We start from the raw sequence: 17,604 nt of genomic DNA on the forward strand, positions 1-17,604 counted from the left end.
GAAAACCCATTATCAGTTATTTCTGTTGTGGTTGCTGAGTGGCAATGATTTAATTACATTAATTTTACATTTATCATTCTGCTGTAAAGAACTTTCCCTTCTCCTCCACTTGTTTATTTATCCATTTATATATATTAGAATGGATTCTTACTTTATTCAATGAGTTAAAATGTATTAGTATTATTGTTTATTTTGACACTCACATTGTTCCAGACTGGGCCAGTGGGGGTCCCTTCAAACTGACGGCTGTGAAGGACAGCTCTTAAAAATGTGAATTTCCAGGTCTGTCACAGTCCTATTAAACTAGTCTCTATGTGCAGTTTGGAAAAAGCTCCTTGAGTGATTCTCCTGTTCTGTGGAATTTGGGATCAGCTGGACCAGGCCAGTCATTTTCAAGTGTGTAGCTCATGGAGCCTCCCCTTTCCACCAGCCACTTGAAGAGACCTGCTATGCCCACCTCCATGCTGGGTTTCTGGGTCAGAGTCTCTTTGTACAAAAGCTCTTGTAGCTTGAAAAGTAATAAAAATAGTAAGTTTGAAAATCGCTGCATTAGGTGACCTCCATTCCAGGCCCAGCATTTTTCCCGCTGAGCCCTCACCTCCCCACTTCCCTCCTCTGACCTACATCCCTCGCTCCCTCAGCTTCTTCCCTGGTGACAGCACTGAGGTAGACAGATGTCTCCTCACCAGATTAGTGAGGGGCCCCTTGGTGCTCCTCAAACTCAGCAGGTTTGGGGTTGTGGGTTTTTGGTGGTGGAAGCTCATAATGCCGTGTTTGCTAAGAACAGAGTTTCATACAGGAAGCCAATTCATACAGCACTTAGAATCCTAGGCCCGTTGGAGAGCCTGGTGGGGCTCAGAGCTGGTGGCCTAGGCTTTCCTGGACCTCCACCTGGAGGCTATCCCAGGTCCAGCAGTCAAGGGCCTGAGGGTCTCTGAACTCTGGGAACCTCCCTTCTCCCACACCTGTGTGGCAGGGCCTGTGCTTGTGACCCTGTGATAAGGGACGGTGGCCCACCCTAATGCCTGGCTGGCTTTGTAGTGTCTTCCCATAGTGAAGAGTCAAACTTCCAGACCCCTGTGAGTGGCTGCTGCCACCATGTCCAACCTTGCACTGTTTCTGGCAGACTCTGAGTATGGGGAGTTGGGTCCTGAGGGGTATGGGTTAGGGGAGGACTTAGACACTTCTGAGGGTGAGTCAGAGCTGAGTGGGGAGCCCGTGGACCTGACCCCTCCTTCCCCTCTCAGGGTGGCGGTGCCCCAGGGCTGAGGCATGATGTCCTTCCTGTGTGTGATTCCCATGGGCAGTGAGGCAGCCTACTCTGGCCTGCCTTTGTGACCATCTCTCCTACTGGAACCCATTTCCCTTGAAAGTCACCTGTCTCCTCCTAGACTTCTCCCCTTGGGCCTCCCTGTTCCTGCGGCCAGTACCCAGTGGGTACTGAGGACCTGGAAAGTCCAGGGCCTAAGGTGTGCTGTTTGGAGGTGTAGCAGGGTTCCCAGCTCCATTGGGAATATGGCTGCCCTTCCCTGGGATGGGCCTGTGGGCAGGTACAAGTACTGGGAGCCTCGAAGTCCAGGTAGAAAGGTTGAATCTTGGTGAATGGCTGAGTCTGGAGAATGAGGCAGGGGGAGCCAGCAGGATAACTTGGGTTCTAGCTCAGGATATGGGTGGATGGTGTTGTCCAGGTCAGCATAGTTCAGCTGGGTTCTTTGCTTAGGGGTCTTACATGGCCCAAATCAAGGGGTAGGCAGGCTGCATTCAGAAGAGGTTCTGGGGCAGAACCTAGTTCCTTGCTGTTTGTTGTAGAGCTGAGGTCCTGTTTCCTTGCTGTCAACCAGGGCTACCCTCAATTCCTGGAGCCTCTCTCTGGTCCTTGTATGTGGCTCCTCTGTCTCAGATCCAGCAACAATGCATTGCATCCTTCTCATGCTTGGAATCTCTCTGACTACTTCTGCCCTCAGCTGGGAGAAAGCTCTGCTTTTAAGGGCTCATGTAATTATACTGGACCCACTCAGTTTCCCTATTTTAAGTAAATTGATTATTTATCTTGATTACATCTGCAAAATCTCATTTGTCCTTTCTTTTATATGCTTATAAATTATACTTCCTGTTTTTTGACTTTGCTCAGTAAAAAGATGGCAATTAAAAAAATTTTGAAGTCATCCTAGAGATCCATGTAAAAATGATGGATTGAGTGGACACACCTAATTTTATTTTATCCTAAAACCCCACAAAAGTTAAGATAAAGGGAATTTTTAAAAAGCAATCAATCTACGAGGACAGGGAGAATGGGAAAGGAAACAACAGCAAGAAAAAATTTGCAAACCAATAATTAGATGGGTGAGGGGCTCAGTTTGAAATGTAGGAGTTGGTGTCACCATATTATTATTTTAGGGGGGTTTGCGGGGGAGGAGCATCAGAGGTGGCTAAATATAAGAATTGTTTGAAAGCAGTTGATGTGGTTAGAGCCCTTTCCTTTCTCAGTGGTGCTTGGTGACTGCTTCTTCCCTTTAGCTGGACATTGGAGATTCCTTCTGCTGAAGGAAAAACCAAGGGCCTGGGAGACTCCAGGTGTTCTGGGAGGTTCATATGAAGACTACCTCCATTCCCCAGCCTTTTATCCCACTTGGCTTCTAGAACACTGACAGCCAGCCCCTTACCTTTCAGGCAGGAGATTAAAAGACACTTCACTGGGGAACCTGACCGGCCTAAGAGGAAAGAACTAAAGATGCTGATGACATCTTTAGCAGATGGCCCAGCCAGATCTCCCTGCACAGAAACTCACCTGCCCAAGAACTCAGTGCTACTAGTCAGTTCTTAGGCATCTATTCTTAGTCATGAGGATTACCAAGGATTGCTAATATCTGAAGAAAGTACCTAACATGAAAGGAAGCAAAACAAGTAGGGGGGAGAAGGAAACTTGAAATAAATATTCTATTTAGAGAGAATATTTTGAAAAAAATTAGACATTTTCTCAGAGAGATAAGAGAAATATTATATCTATGAAATATGAATAGGATACTATACAAAAGGAACATTTAGAAAACAAAAAAGTATTAAAAGTTTAAAAGAGTAAGAGCAGAGCAAAAATATCAGAATTACTAGAATAATTAGAATTATTATAAAATTGAAAGAGTCTTCCAGAAAATAGACAAGAAAGATGAAGAGATGGATAATAGAGCACAAGAGGTAAGAAATTTAAGGCATCAGCCCGGGTTCCCATATCCATTAATATAGGAGCTGCAGAAAGAGAGAACAGAGAAAAATGCAAGTGGGAAAATCATCCAGAAAAAAATTTCCTAGAAAGATAGAGGTTTCCATATTGTACGGACTCATCAGATGTTCAGCCAAGTGGATGAAGATAGACCAGTACCCTGAAATGTCAGCGTGCTGGGGAGAAAGGGATGATCCTACAAGTTTACAGAGAGAAAGGAACAGGTTAACTACAAAGATCAGGAATCTGAGTGGTTTCAGCCTTCTCAATACCCTGGAATATAGGTAGGGCGATGCCTTCATTATTCTCAGTAGAATTGACTCCCAACCTAGAATTCTATACACAGCCAAACTTTTATTCAGAAATGAAGGTAAAATAAAGATGTTTTCAGACATACAGGGTCTGAAAAACTTCCCTTTTGCCCTGAAGATTTCCTCCACGAAGGTGAACAAAGACTGGCTCTCTCGTAGGCTGTATTCCAAATGAGGCAAAAGGGAGCTCTGGGACCCAGTCCAGATTAAAGCCGCTCAGAGGATTCCAGGAGAGGTTTCTTCTGGAAGAACTAGAAGTAGGACATCTTATGTGAGTGAACTTATTGAGAGGAGATTTGGACAACTGGCATTGAATTTGGGGTTGACTATTAATAAATTCATAGAAAATTAAACAAACAGAAAAATAAGAATTATTAACTCCAGAGAACAAAAAGTTGTCTAGGAAAAGTAATCATGGTAAGACAAACATATCATATACAGAAATTTCTAAGAGATATTTGGGAAGTTAACGTCAAGACCAGCTAGAAGTTGAGGGAGTCCCTGGAAAGGGCAAGGCCTGGCCCTGCGACCTGGGATCTGCTGTGTTTCTCAACACAGCTTTTACAGTCGCTGATTAGTAGATTATGTGCAGGGACAGTTTTGAAAAAAATTAAAGCAACAGCAAATCTAGAACACATGGCCTGTGATAAGGGGAAGTCCTGTTTCACAAAACTCAGGGGTGCATGTAACTATGTGTGCCCTGGATTGATTGTTAAATGTGCTTCTTACTGTGAGCTATCGTAAAAAATTTGAAAGCCATTGACTTCTCATTGCCAATTCCCTTTGCACACTTCTGAATTGTCCAAGTATTTTACAGTTGAGCGTGTGCTACTTTTTAAATTAAATAAAGTGGTGGGAGGAAGAGGGAAGAGGAAGGAATCTTACAAGTTAATATCCCAAAGTAGACGAGCCCTGTTTACTTTGCCTACAGAGGTCATCACACTTGGGGGGCCAGCATCCTCCACCAGCAGTGGCCTCTGTTTATTTTTTTAAATTTTATTTATTTTATTTTTTATAAATGTATTTATTTATTTATTTTTGGCTGCGTTGGGTCTTTGTTGCTGTGTGCCAGTTGCGGCGAGTGGGGGCTACTCATCGTTGCGGTGCACAGGCTTCTCATTGCGGTGACTTCTCTTGTTGCGGAGCACAGGCTCTAGGCACGTGGGCTTCAGTAGTTGTGGCGTGCAGGCTCAGTAGTTGTGGTGCACGGGCTTAGTTGCTCCACGGCATGTGGGATCTTCCCGGACCAGGGCTCGAACCCGTGTCCCCTGCATTGGCAGGCGGATTCTTAACCACTGCACCACCAGGGAAGACCCTCAGTTTATATTTTTAATACAAAGATGGTAATGGTAAGTGCGATGATGAAAACCTTTTTAGAAAATCACTTGTATGTCTACCAACCCATGAAACCATTTTCACGCTTTTAGTTTCCACTTTGACCTTTGACCACATGCTTACAAATTGTTTTATAATTGCAGACCAGCATGTTTAGATTTCATACTTAACTCATATTGTTTTTCTTCTTTTGGTTTCTTTCCTTGAGGCAAATTCTGAGTCATGAGTTTACTGGATTAAGGGTCTTTTTTTTTTTTGAATTTGAATGTCTGTAACTGTATCGCTTACCAAAGAGTTAGTAACAGTTTACTCCCATGCCAGCAAGGTATGCATGCACTAGCCTCACCGTGGCTTGCCAGCAATAGTGGTGGTGATTTTGTTAAACTAAAAAGTGTAAAACACTATGTGCGGGTTGTCTTTAAGTTTCATTTCCAGTGACTATGAATATTTTTCCATTGATGAATTGTATTGTCCTTCCATTTCAGTATAACGCCCGTATCCTTTGTCTAAAACTAGGATCTTTTGTTAAGTATGAATTTTTTCTTTTCTTTTTTTTTGACATAGAAAACAAACTCATGTTCACTAAAGGGGCAAGGGGGTGGGGGACGGATAAATTAGGAGTTCGGGATTAGCAGATACAAACTAGTACATATAAAATAGACAAACAACAAGGTCCTACTGTATAGCACAGGGAACTATATTCAATATCCTGCAATAAACCATAACGGAAAATATCCTGCAATAAACCATAATGGAAAATTACCTTGCTGTACAGCAGAAACTAACACAACTTTGTAAATCGACTAAAGTATGAATTTTTATATGTTGCAGGTAGTATTTACCCTTTGTCATAATAGCTGCAGCTGCAGGTAGCTTATCATTTGTGTTTCCTTTTTAATTTTAATGTTACTTTTAATTGTATGGGAATTTTAAAACTTACCTGTTTTATACTGATATTTTTGTACTTTTGATTGTGTTTTCCTGTTGGCTCAAAAGTGAAGGAGATTGGTGCGTGTGTGTGTGTGCGTGTGTGTGTACATGTAGCCTTTAATATTTAGATTGGTTTTAGTGTGTTATCCAGTTCCTCTCTGATCGCAAACGAGCTATCTCAACACTTAAAATAATCCTGACTTTCCCCCTTGTTTTAAGAAGTTGATGTTTTGACAAACACATGCCTCCTATTTGCCACATAAATGCTTTATTCTGTTTTGATAACTTTTGGAGTTGAGACAGTTTGTGGACTTGGAATTAAATTTTTCTGATAATTGTTTTCTATGCAAAAAACACAAAATAGCTTTTGGAGATTCTTCTCAATTGTGGTGGTAATTAGTATTTGTGAAAAGTTTATTCATCTTCTGTTAGGAGGCAAAGTTCTTAGTCTGTGTATGTATTTTAGGGTAAATGGTCTTGGTGTTAATTGGTTAGCTGGTAGAGAGCTGAGTTCTGCCTTCCTCTGACGTGACTAGGGTGACCAAAGGAGGTGAGAAGTCAGGGACCACAGTCACTCTGGAGTCACTTTGGCTAACTTTTGGGTCAGATCTGGTTTTGGTTTCAGCGCCGCTGTCCTCATCGCCTTCTGTTCTTTGGTCCTTGGTAAATTTCGGGTAACACCTCAGGCTGGTGGCTGCGGGGCACTCAACAGTCTTTTCTCCTTCACTGAGGTTCTGAAGCTGCCAAGCCAGACCTCAGATGCTCATTGGCTTCATTCCCCCCCAAACCCAAGGCCCTGCGTTGGAGGATGTGGCTTAGGCTAGGGTCCAAACAGGTCTAACTGTTACCTCCTTCCATTTAAATTCTGGGACTTGCCTGTGTGGAGACCTGGATCTTCTGGCTGAAGTTCAGGACCTGCTTCTCCACCTCCTGGTCCCAGAACAGAGCGAGCAGGTCAGGAGTGAGAGGCAGCCTTTCCTCCCTGCTCCTTAGGTGAAATACGGGCTGGGGTCACTCTCCTCACCTCCTGGTTCGTTGAGTGCCTTCTCTTCCCATGGGGAGGAGGAATAAACAAGTGGGTGAAGAAAGACTAAACGGTTTCCTGTCAACAGTTTCCTCTTCTGTGGGTTGGAATGGGGAAATAAGTGTCATTGAGACACCCTGCTCCAAGACCTCATAAGGTTATTTTGGTCCAACACAAACGGCACAGTCCTCGTGCGAGTGCTGTGGCGGGGGAGGGGGGTGGCAGGCATGTAAGGGGACATATCTGAGTGTGACACATCATCTGATGGATGATTAGGGTGTTTCTTTCTGATCATTCCCTGGCATGGACCTGGCTGGTATAGTTTCGAGTGTTTAAGTTACCAGGGAGTGAGGGCTTGGGGTTTACGTCATGGTTGTTGAGATTCTCTGGGTGTGGGTTCGGACCCTGACATCTGTGAAAGCAGAGTTATTTCCTGGTTGTGAGTCTTTGTTGGGGTGAGACCCTGGGAGCCCAGTGGAGGAGAGGGGAGCAGATGGTGAGAAAAGCAGCCCGCTGCAGAGAATCCACATTCCAGAGCACAGGCTCCCTGCAGCCTGTGTGCCAAGGAGATCCCTGTGGCCTTTCCATGTTCTCCCTGCTTACCTGGCTGGAGCTGAAGGAGACCAGGGATCTCCACATGGAGAGTCCCTGTGTCACCTCAGGGTCATCGTTTTTCAGAGGCCCTGGGCAAGCCGGTAGGGATGAGGTCTGCAGTGCTGTGGAAAGCATACAGGCCAGTGCTAATTAGCTGGCTTCTTTGTGGAGCCAAGACCAAGGAGAAAGAAGGGAGCCTGGCTTTGTTTACTGCTTCAGAGCTCTGGGGAGAGTTCTTTACTATGCTTAGGTTAAATGATGGCCAAGGAGCGCCCTCTTGGATTCCTGAACATTCGGGTACCATGCCTGAGCAGCCCTCCCCAGTCTCTGGGGCCCAGTTCCATGGAGGGCACGGCCATCCACTTTCTGGCTTCTTTAGGATGCACAGATGGGGAGGTGCATTTGGCCTTCCAAGGAGCAGGATTGTCTTGTCCATACAAAGAACGGGGTTTCTACCACTTAAACATTTTTCTGCCTCATAGGTCATTTCCAGCCAAGCTGGCTGTTCTCTGTCTTAAACTTACTTGAGTTTTAGATTTAAAAAAATTTTCCTGTGTGGATTAATTCACTCATCTGCAGCTAGGAAGACAAACCAGTGCTTTGGGGTTTTGTACTCTGCGAAACACAAGTGGGTGAATTTTGGTTACTTTTAGTTAATTGCTTACCAGGAGCCATCACTACTGCACTCCCAGTCTCTGTGCTGCAAGTACAGCTGACAAGGTCCTTCCACCTTTGCAAGATCCCCAGAGGGACTACAGCCTTCTGCGCCCAAGCTGATACCTCGTCCATTAGGCATGGCAGGAATCACCTGGGGAATTTGTCAAAACCGGAGATTCTTGGCCCCAACCCAGACCTGCTTATCAGAATATCCAGAAATCTGTGTTTAGAGTAAGTCATTTTGATGCTGCTGGCTGATCTCCTGTGACATTAGGAATCAGTCGTTAAGGCCCCATTTTAGTTGAGGATGCTGAGGCCCTGAGAGGCAGACGCTTGCCCAGGTCAGGTCATGTTGCTGAAGGAAGGAATCTCTGCCTGAGAGCTCCTTTTCCTCTCCCTGCAGCCACCCTGTGTGGCCCAGGCTGTGTTCAGGCCTCCTGTGTGTCCTTGTGTCCAGTATTGTCCCTCATTACCTGGGGCTGTGTTCACACGCATTCTTGGAGGGCAGTTTTGTAGAATTGCTGCTCTGCTGGTGGGATGGGGAAGTGGGCATGGGGCTGCTGGGTCACTGCCCCTCCCTGGCTAGGTTTGAGGCCAGGCAGGCCTGCACTCCCAGCTGGGCCTTGACCACGCTCCCATTGCTCCTGGAGGGAGGGGAGCCAGTGGATGGTGGTGTCCAGGCTCTGCCTGTTGGTTCTGCTCTGTGGGAAGGATGGTGGAGCAGTCAGAGCACCCGTTTCCAGAAGGATGTGGTTTTCATGTCCCTGCTTGGCAACACTTTCTCAGAACGTTACAGACCAGTGGCCAGGCCACCGAGGCCACCTTACAGGAAGGGATTTTGCCGTGGCTGCTCCACAGCAAGGCACAGAAGCTGGTCTCTTGTTGGCAGTTGCGGGTGGTTTGTCTCCCCACTGCCAGAGTAGCCTTGTTTGTTTTTGCCTTAGGCTCTGGGTTTCATCTTGTTCCTCTCCTCACCCTGGGGAGTGGGGCGAATAGGGGGTGGGGGGGAGCATTCCCCGTGAGCCTTAGATCCCACCCTGGGGGTCAGCTTGAGGCAGGCACCTGCCTCCTTCCCCACCATTCAGCCACTGTTTGACAGCAGGGGATAATGGAGGAGTTAAGGGTTCACCTAGGTTGCCATTGGGGTTCAAAAAGGAACATAGTAAAGGTGGGCCAGGCCCTCGGAATTCATTCCCCTTTGAGGGCACCCTCGTTTGTGCAGGCTTTGGTGGATGGACACAGATAAAAAAAGAGTGGCCCCTCCTTCACCCTGTGCAGTTCAGTGTTCTATAATCCAAGCTTTACTGCAGCCCCAGGAGGCCAAAACAGTGGTCCTGGTAGGTGGCAGAGGAAGGGGCAATGCTGTGAGGGCTGGCTGCTGTGGGCTCACAGGATCTCCCTGCCCGGGCCAGGGTGCTCTGTCTTCCTTACCCTTTGAGGGTGAGCTTGGGAGGTTGTCTCAGAAAATGTTAGATGAACAAATATGGCTTTTCCTGACTGGTCACTGTTAGGTCACGTCCAGACCCGCCCTTTCATCTCTTCTTCCTAAGCGCGGCTCTCAGTGGTCAAGCCCTCATTTCTTCCTTTGGTTCCCTCGACTCCTGGCTGCTCTGCCCCAGGTAGCCGTGGGTGGAAAGAATGTGGACTGTGGGGAACCCCCAACCCCACCCCCCCACCCCCCCCACCCCCCCACCCCCCCCACCCCGCCTTGGTTTAGATCCTGGGCCCTGTTGTTTTTGTCTTGCTGTTGGGCAAGTCACATGACCTTTCTGAACTCCTGTTTCCCCATCAGGAAGTGGGGAAATCAACCCAATGGAGAGGTGATGACATAATGTTTGGGAAGGTTCCCAGCAGAAGTCCTGGTATTTAGAACACACTTTTTAAAAATCACCATTCTCCATTCTTTCAAAAATTCTCCTCTTATTCTTTTGGCTGTTTATGGAAAGTTGACTTCACCTGATTTTTGTCTAACTTGTAGCTGCCATTGATAGTAAACCCACGTCTGGACTAGTAAAAGAGCACAGGGGACCATTTGGGGATTTCTGGAGCCTGAGTCTGTATCTTGCCTTTGCTCTTCCCTTGGGGAGCAGGTTTTGGGGAGATGTTTCCAAACTGAACCAGCTGTCTCATCACTCCTCCTCTCTCCACAGATCCTGCTTCTCAGAAGATGCACTATTATAGATACTCCAACGCCGAGGTCAGCTGCTGGTACAAGTACCTCCTTTTCAGCTACAACATCGTCTTCTGGGTGAGTGGATGAGAGCAACCATGTTCCCTGGCGTAGTCCTTAATTAGTAAATCATGCTTCTTCATGTTTTTTTGATTTGCCAGAGCCCCGTGAGGCTCTGGGTGAGGTGGCTGACAGTCAGGGTCCTGCCCTCATGAAACCAGTGACAAGTATTGGGTTGACCAAAAAGTTTGTTCAAAAAACTGGAAAATCCAGTTCCATTCAAAACGGAAAAACCAGAACAAACTTTTTGGCCAACCCAATAAATTATAAAGTAGACCGTCAGGTGCTGTGATGGGGAAGGCCAAGGTGATTGAAGACTAGATTAAGGGGCCCTACCCCAGCCGTGGGGGTTTAGGAAGATGGGGCTCTGACCCAGATGCGTGTCCGTTTCCCTCCATCCACACCCCAGGAATGCCCCAATGAGACATCAGCTGCCGGGTCCTTTGTGCACATTGGACTGTGGGCCAGGCCTTGTCCTGGGCTCTGGGAGGTAAGGGTGGACAAGGGGAGTAAAACCCTGTCCTTGTGGTGCTGGTGTTCAATCAGAAGGGGTGTTAGCCTACTGAGCCTCAGAGCAGGGAGGGTGAAGCTGCTTGGCCAGGGTGGTTGGGAAGCACATTCTAAGGAGAGGTGGCTTGTGGGCTGAGACCTGAGTACTAGTGAAGACACAGCTATATGGGGTCTTGGGAAGAAAGCTCCAGTAGGGAGAGCAGCATGTGCAGAGGTCCTGAGGCAGGAATGAACTTGGCATGTGCAAGAAGCAAAAAGAAGGGCATGTGGCTGGAGCTGAGTGAGTACAGGGCACAGGGGACACAGGTGAGGACATGGGCATGAAGAAGCCAGGTCATGCAGGACTGTATGGTTCCCAGTAAGTAGCTGGAATTCTACTTCTGTCAGTAACTCTTGGTAGGTTATAAGTTGGATGGTATCATCTGATTTTGGAGTGATTCTGCAGAGTGAAGGCATGGACGGTGGTCCCATGTTCTGAGATGGGCATTTGGGGCAGAAGGGTTTGAATGGCCTCTTAGCCAGCCACATGGACATGTCAGTGTCCCGTACCAGTGGCCATCCTGGAGATGAAAGTCTTGGCCACCATCAGAGGAAGGGGTGACCAGATCATCGAAGGAGAGTGTATTGACTGAGGAGAGGAGGGGTCTGAATATTGAGGTGGGGATGCTAGAGGTGGGGTTGAGGAGGAAAGTCCTCTCCAAGGTTGGCTGTGAGTGAGTGAGTGGCCTGAGGTAAAAGGAAGACCAGGAGATTTTGTGTCGTGGAAGCCTTGAGAGGAAGCCCTTCATGTAGAGAGGAGTAGGATGAGGACAGAAAATTGACATTGGCTTTGACAAGGTGGAGGGTATGACCTTGACCAGAACTGCTGGGGATGGAAACCCACCTGGAGTTGGTCCAGGAGCCCATGGGACATGAGAAAGTGGAGACCAGTGACTCATGACAGTTCTTTCAAGGACTCTTGCCTTAAAGAGGAGCAATTGGGTACCGGCTGGAACTGGTCAAGGGCTTAAGGGAGATATCAGAGCATGTCAGTGGCATTGGTCCAGGGGGAGGCAGACATTGATTCTGTGCAGGAGAGCACGGTGACATGACCGTGCCCAGAGGGTTTTAAAACCTCATTTAATACAAGCGTCGAGTCTGCTGCTAGTGTCTGGGTGGGGCCTGATGGAGAAGGAGGGACAGGGTAAGTGGTCATGATGCCACATTTACCTCTACTGAGGATTTTGGCATTTCCTATTTGGACTGGAACTTTTGACATCGAGGCCGGCTTACCAGGATCTCTCAGCCTTTCACCCTTGTTTTTCCAGCATCACCCCCTGATGATTTATCTCAAAGTTTGGGGGGTTTTCTGTCCTGGAGAAGTAGGGTGGGATTCAGTGGCTTGGCCATTCACTGCAGGACTTTTCTGGTGCCCAGACAACCTTTCACCAGCAGCCTCATTATTGCCCCTGAGGTAGGGCAGTGCTGGACATTTGAGGTGGTTCCTGTGGGCCCCTCCTAATGGGAGGACTGTGGTTGCCCCTTCCCTAAGATGTGTGGCTCCTCAGACCTGCATTGCTCCCTATCTGGAGGAGAGCCTTCCGGCCTCACCTGGAGTCCCCAGCCCCCAGCCAGGTGCACAGTTGAGGGCCACCTGGCTTAGGCAGGTGGTTTGACACTTTAGACACTTTGTCCACCCGCCTGTTGTACCCCTTGCCCGGTGGCCCGCTGTGCTTGCTTGGCCTTACATCCCGACCTCTGACTCTCATCCTGATTTTTGCGTCTGGGGTGAAACTCTCCTGCTGCTGCTGTGGCACAGGGCCCTGGTAATCTCTGTTTCTTCAGAGCCTCTTCAGGATAGATTCTTTGCTCTTGGGAAACTTTACTAACTTGCCCAATATAATACATTTGCAGCACCAAATTCACATAGCAGAGTTCATGAATCCAGAATTGTAGCAAGTCTGCTTGGTGATTGAAGGGGGCTACAGCGTTATTGGAGTTTTGCAGAATTGGCAGTGTCTGTGGTCGAGAGTTAATCATTTTTCAGTTAGTGTGCACTGGGGCAGAACAGCACAGGACAAACAGGAACAGTCAGGAAAACGAGGAATGAGAGCTCTGTTGGGAAAATGAGAGGGGGGGCGCTGCCCGGCCCCTCCCTGCTGGGTTCTAGGCGGAGATTTGCTGTCTTCATCTGCACAGGAGCTGGGAATGTGGAATGAGGCTTGGGAATTGGGGCGCAGAGCCCTTAGGGAAGTGCATGGTGCAGCGGGGGTTCCTGGGTGCCAGTCTGGACTCTCAACCTGAGCTGATTTCTTTGTGAAATACTGCTGTCACCTGCCTGCTGCCTGCCTCACAAGGTTGTGGAAGATGAATAAGATGATGTGCCAAGCCCTTACCTCCTCAGAGAAGTTTTCTTCTTTAAATGGAGAAAATACAAAAATAGAGGAATATAATGAACCCCCCACCCCGGCTGCCATGTTCCCATCAGCTAGCTTCAGAAGTTACCAACTCAGCCTATCATGTTTAATTTATATCTTCCCCCACCTTGGATTATTTTGAAGCAAAGCACAGATGGATCATTTTGCAGAGAGTTTTTGTTTGGTTTCGATGAATTAACAGTGAGTAAGCTGAGCAGAAGGGTGACAGCCTTGATGGTGGACTTGGGCTCCTTAGGCAGGTTTGAATATGCAGAAGCAACCTGTTGAATTCTTTGACCAATTCTAGGTGCTGGAACAAGCAGAGGTTTTATTTAAGTTTGCCCCATCCAGAATTATTTTCACAGTAACGCTCTTTATAGCAAACACCTGTAGCACTCTAACCGTTTTTTGTGTTTTTTCTTTTTAAGCTGTCTCCTTCCAACTTCAAGGCCGAGATTTTTCCAAGGGACCATTAATACTTGCTTGAGGCGAGAGATGTGGATGCCCGCCGTGTTTGTGTGTGTTCTGAACTGCATGTTTTACTGGGTGTACATGGAGCTGGGCTTCATGGGGATCTTATCACAGGGATGTCAGGAAAATGCTGCCACCACAGCATTTTGAGGACACTAGCACTTTTTACCCTTTCTCGGTTTTTTAAAATTATTATTATTATTTTAAAATTTATTTTATTTTATTTATTTTTGGCTGTGTTGGCTCTTCGTTGCTGTGTGCGGGCTTTCTCTAGTTGCGGCGAGCGGGGGCTACTCTTTGTTGCGATGTGCAGGCTTCTCACTGCGGTGGCTTCTCTCTTTTCTTTTTATAAATTTATTTCTTTATTTATTTTTGGCTGCGTTGGGTCTTCATTGCTGTGCTGGACTTTCTCTACTTGCCACGAGCAGGGGCTACTCTTCGTTGTGGTGCGCAAGCTTCTCATTGTGGTGGCTTCTCTTATTGTGGAGCACGGGCTCTAGGTGCGCGGGCTTCAGTATTTGTGGCTCGTGGGCTCTAGAGCGCAGGTTCAGTAGTTGTGGCACACGGGCTTTAGTTGCTCTGTGGCATGTGGGATCTTCCCGGACCAGGGCTCAAACCCATGTCCCCTGCATTGGCAGGTGGATTCTTAACCACTGCGCCACCAGGGAAGCCTGGTTTTTTTAAATTACAATCATTCCTTGGATGTGTTAGACCTGTTTCTAGGGCAAAGTCTCACTTTGACACAGGAAAATGCAAATCAAAACCACAATGAGATATCACTCTCACCCATTAGAATGGGTATTATTAAAAACCAGAAAAATAACAAATGTTGGTGAGGAAGTAGAGAAACTGGAATCCTTGTGCACTGTTGGTGAGAACGTATAATGGTGCAGATGCTATGAAAAAAAGTATGGCGGTTCCTCAAAAAGTAAGAAATAGAATTGCCATATGATGCAGCATTTCTCCTCTGGGCATATACCTAGAAGAATTGAAAGCAGGATCTTGAATAGATATTTGTGCACCCTTGTTCGTAGCAGCGTTATTCATAATAGCTGAGAGCTAGAAGCAACCCCTGTGTCTACCGAAGGATGAATGGATAAACAAAAAGTGGTCTATACAGGCCATGGAATATTATTCAGCCTTAAAAATGAAGGAAATTCCTACGCGTCCTACAACATGGGTGAATCTTGAGGACATTATGCTGAATGAAATAAACCAAACACAAAAGGACAAATACTCTATGATTCCACTTATATGAGGTACATAGAGTAGTCTGCTTCAGAGACCCAAAGTAGAATGGTGGGTACTAGGGGCTGGGGGGAGGGGAAAATGGGAAGTTACTGTTTAATGGGGACAGAGTGTCAGTTCTGCAAGATGGAAAGAGTTCTGTGGACAGTGGTGATGGTTTCACAATACTGTGAATGTACTTAATGCCAATGAGCCGTACACTTAAAAGTGGCTCAGATGGTAAGTTTTATATTATGTGTACTTTACTATGATTAAAATTCTTTAAAAAATCTCACTTTGACTTGCAGAGGAAAGGGAGCTGGGAGGGGCTTACAGCCTTTGTCTTTGTTCATTCTCACCCCACCTGATTCCACAGAGAATTTGAACTTCCCTGGTTTTGCTGAATGAATCCTCTCAAGGGATGATTCCGATGATGCCTGCAGCTCCCACCACAGACACTGAGTTTAATCTGCAAAGATTCTGATAAAGCCCTTGCCTGGATTTATTTCAGAGGTGGATTAAAAGTGAAAAACGGAGACTGCTTGTAGGCACAGACGACAGAGAGCCCCCCCCTCTGCTGTGGACCTTCTCAGTGACAAGGGCAGGCCTGAGCCACAGCTTCCCTGCTTGTAAAATGCGGGAATTCATTTCTGACCCTAATGTGCAGCCTGTTTCTGGGTGAGAAACATTTGGGCTCTGTGAGCAGCATGGCTTGAGGCCCCTTCCTTCGAAGTAACAGATGCCTCCCACGAGTAGGGTGAGCATGTAATTTGTGCTCCAAGTTGGGAAACTTTTAAGAATGAAAGAGAGGTTATTAAGAATTTTGCCGGAACAACAGATGTGCCCCAGGACTGCCCCAGGCAAACCAGGACAGTCCCTAACCCTAACCCTTCCCAAGAGAGGCAAAGCCAGTCTGATGCGGAAGGACCTAACGGTAGCTGCCTGCCCTTGCTCCCGTTTGTGGCATTTTTGTGGGTGGATGGTCTTAACTCTCTTTGTCTGGCCCCGCAATGGGCTGTTGACTCTGGATCATTCTAACCATTAGAGAATTGCCCTTATTTGAGCTGAAAGAGTTCAGCTCCATGTGATATCAGACCCCAAGGCCTGATCCCTAGGTCTGAGCGCAGATGGTTTCTCTGCTTCCATTTCTTGGTAATTCAATGCAGTCAGAAAGGGAAAGTCTAGTGTTTTAATAACATGTGTAGACGATTTCACTTCCACTGCTGAGAGGTGGTACCTTTTTTCCCTTCCAGTTTTATTTACTAAACTTTTGTAACTGCATGGAAATTCTAGAAGACTACACAAGGCATCCCAACTTGACTGTGTTCCCTCCTTCAGGCTCCATTTTCCTGTCTGCAGTCACACATAGTTTCACATCTTGGTGAGAGTATCCACGTGATCTTGAAGTGTGCGTTTTCGTATCAGCATCACCTAGTGTAGAACATTCCAGGTTGCCGCACAGTCTTCCTGATTGTATTTTTGGAAATTCCTATATTGGACATTTAGGTTGTTTCCAATTTTTCTACTATCCTAGATAAGGAGCAGTGATTAGCTTTTGTAACACAGATTCTTCCCTTTGGGGAAAGGGGAGAAATTATTTGCTGGGATAGATTCCCAGGAGTGAGAGTAAATGGGTCAGAAGGTGTGTCCATCGTTTTGACCAGCCTGACATTTATATAGTCATATTCTCCAGAAGGGCTGCCCCAATTCATAGGAAATAGACCGCCTTATCTTTTGGCTCATAGGGGTGTGTGTTTGTGTATTTTTCCACATTTTGTCTTGCCAAGACAGAGGGCGAGGATTGCTTAATTAGAGACTCCGCTAGAGCTAGGAGTTGCTGATCCGTTTAGGGCCTCAGCTCCTGATCTCACTGGCTCAGGCGCATCTGCGGCTGGGACCACCAGGAGGGATTTGCGAGGATGGGCAGTATGGTGCACTGTGATTATTCCCCAGGACATATGATTATTACACACTCACAGGGTGGCGTCAGGTCTAAGTAACTGGTGATGTGTATAACTCTGCTTCCTTGGCCAGTAAATAGTCAGCATGGCCCAGTCTGCTGGGGTGATTTGTCATCTATGGGGGAGTACCCTATTCCCATCTTGTTTGTACCTTTTTTTTTTTTTTCCTAGAAATGCTTTAAAAAAAATCGTTCTAGGGACTTTCCTGGTGGTCCAGGGGTTAAGAATCCGCCATGCAGTGCAGGGAACGGGGGTTTAATCCCTGGTCAGGGAACTAAGATCCCACATGCCGTAGGGCAACTAAGCCCACGCACCGCCACTACTGAGCCCGTGCGCTCTGGAGCTGGCACACCACAACTAGGGAGAAGCCCGCGCGCTGCAACGAAAAGACCCCACGTGACACAAGTAAGACCCGACGCAGCCAAATAAATTAAAAAAAAAAAAATCACTTCCATTGAAGTGTAGATTAAATAGAATAGGCCTCTCGCCTTCTGAGATGGCCCACACTCTGTCTGTGGAGTGTATTTCTCCCAAGGCCATTCTCGCCTTTTGAGACGGACGGCATTCTGACTATGGAATATGTATCTCTATAAATAAATCCACTTCTAATATACATACTGATACATACATACATAGAAAGAAGGAAGGGAGGGAGGGAGGGAGGAAGGAAGGAAGGAAAGAAAGAAGGAGGAAGGAAGGAAGGATGAACCTGTACCCATTTCAAGTGTTCAGTGCGCTGAA

The 17,604-nt window shown here is 46.9% G+C and overlaps 1 protein-coding gene across 5 annotated transcripts in view; it reads left to right on the top strand.

Moving 5' to 3' along the window:
• TSPAN14 (tetraspanin 14) overlaps window positions 1–17,604 on the top strand; it is a 55,042-nt gene that overhangs the window by 16,385 nt on the left and 21,053 nt on the right. The window contains exons 1-2 of one of the 5 annotated variants that reach the window (XM_089897778.1): window positions 9,833–10,121; window positions 10,219–10,316. In XM_089897778.1, the coding sequence (XP_089753904.1) occupies window positions 10,236–10,316 (81 nt within the window). In that variant the 5' untranslated portion in view covers window positions 9,833–10,121; window positions 10,219–10,235. Of the gene's footprint in view, window positions 1–9,832; window positions 10,126–10,218; window positions 10,317–17,604 lie in introns of those variants that run through there. The other 4 variants (XM_022591017.3, XM_022591016.3, XM_089897777.1 and 1 more) reach the window with 4 other exon arrangements.

Source organism: Delphinapterus leucas, chromosome 16 (genome assembly GCF_059928025.1).
Source record: "Delphinapterus leucas isolate spDelLeu-1000000601 "Yukka" chromosome 16, BTC_Dleu_Yukka2, whole genome shotgun sequence".
NCBI classification, from domain to species: domain Eukaryota; kingdom Metazoa; phylum Chordata; class Mammalia; order Artiodactyla; family Monodontidae; genus Delphinapterus; species Delphinapterus leucas.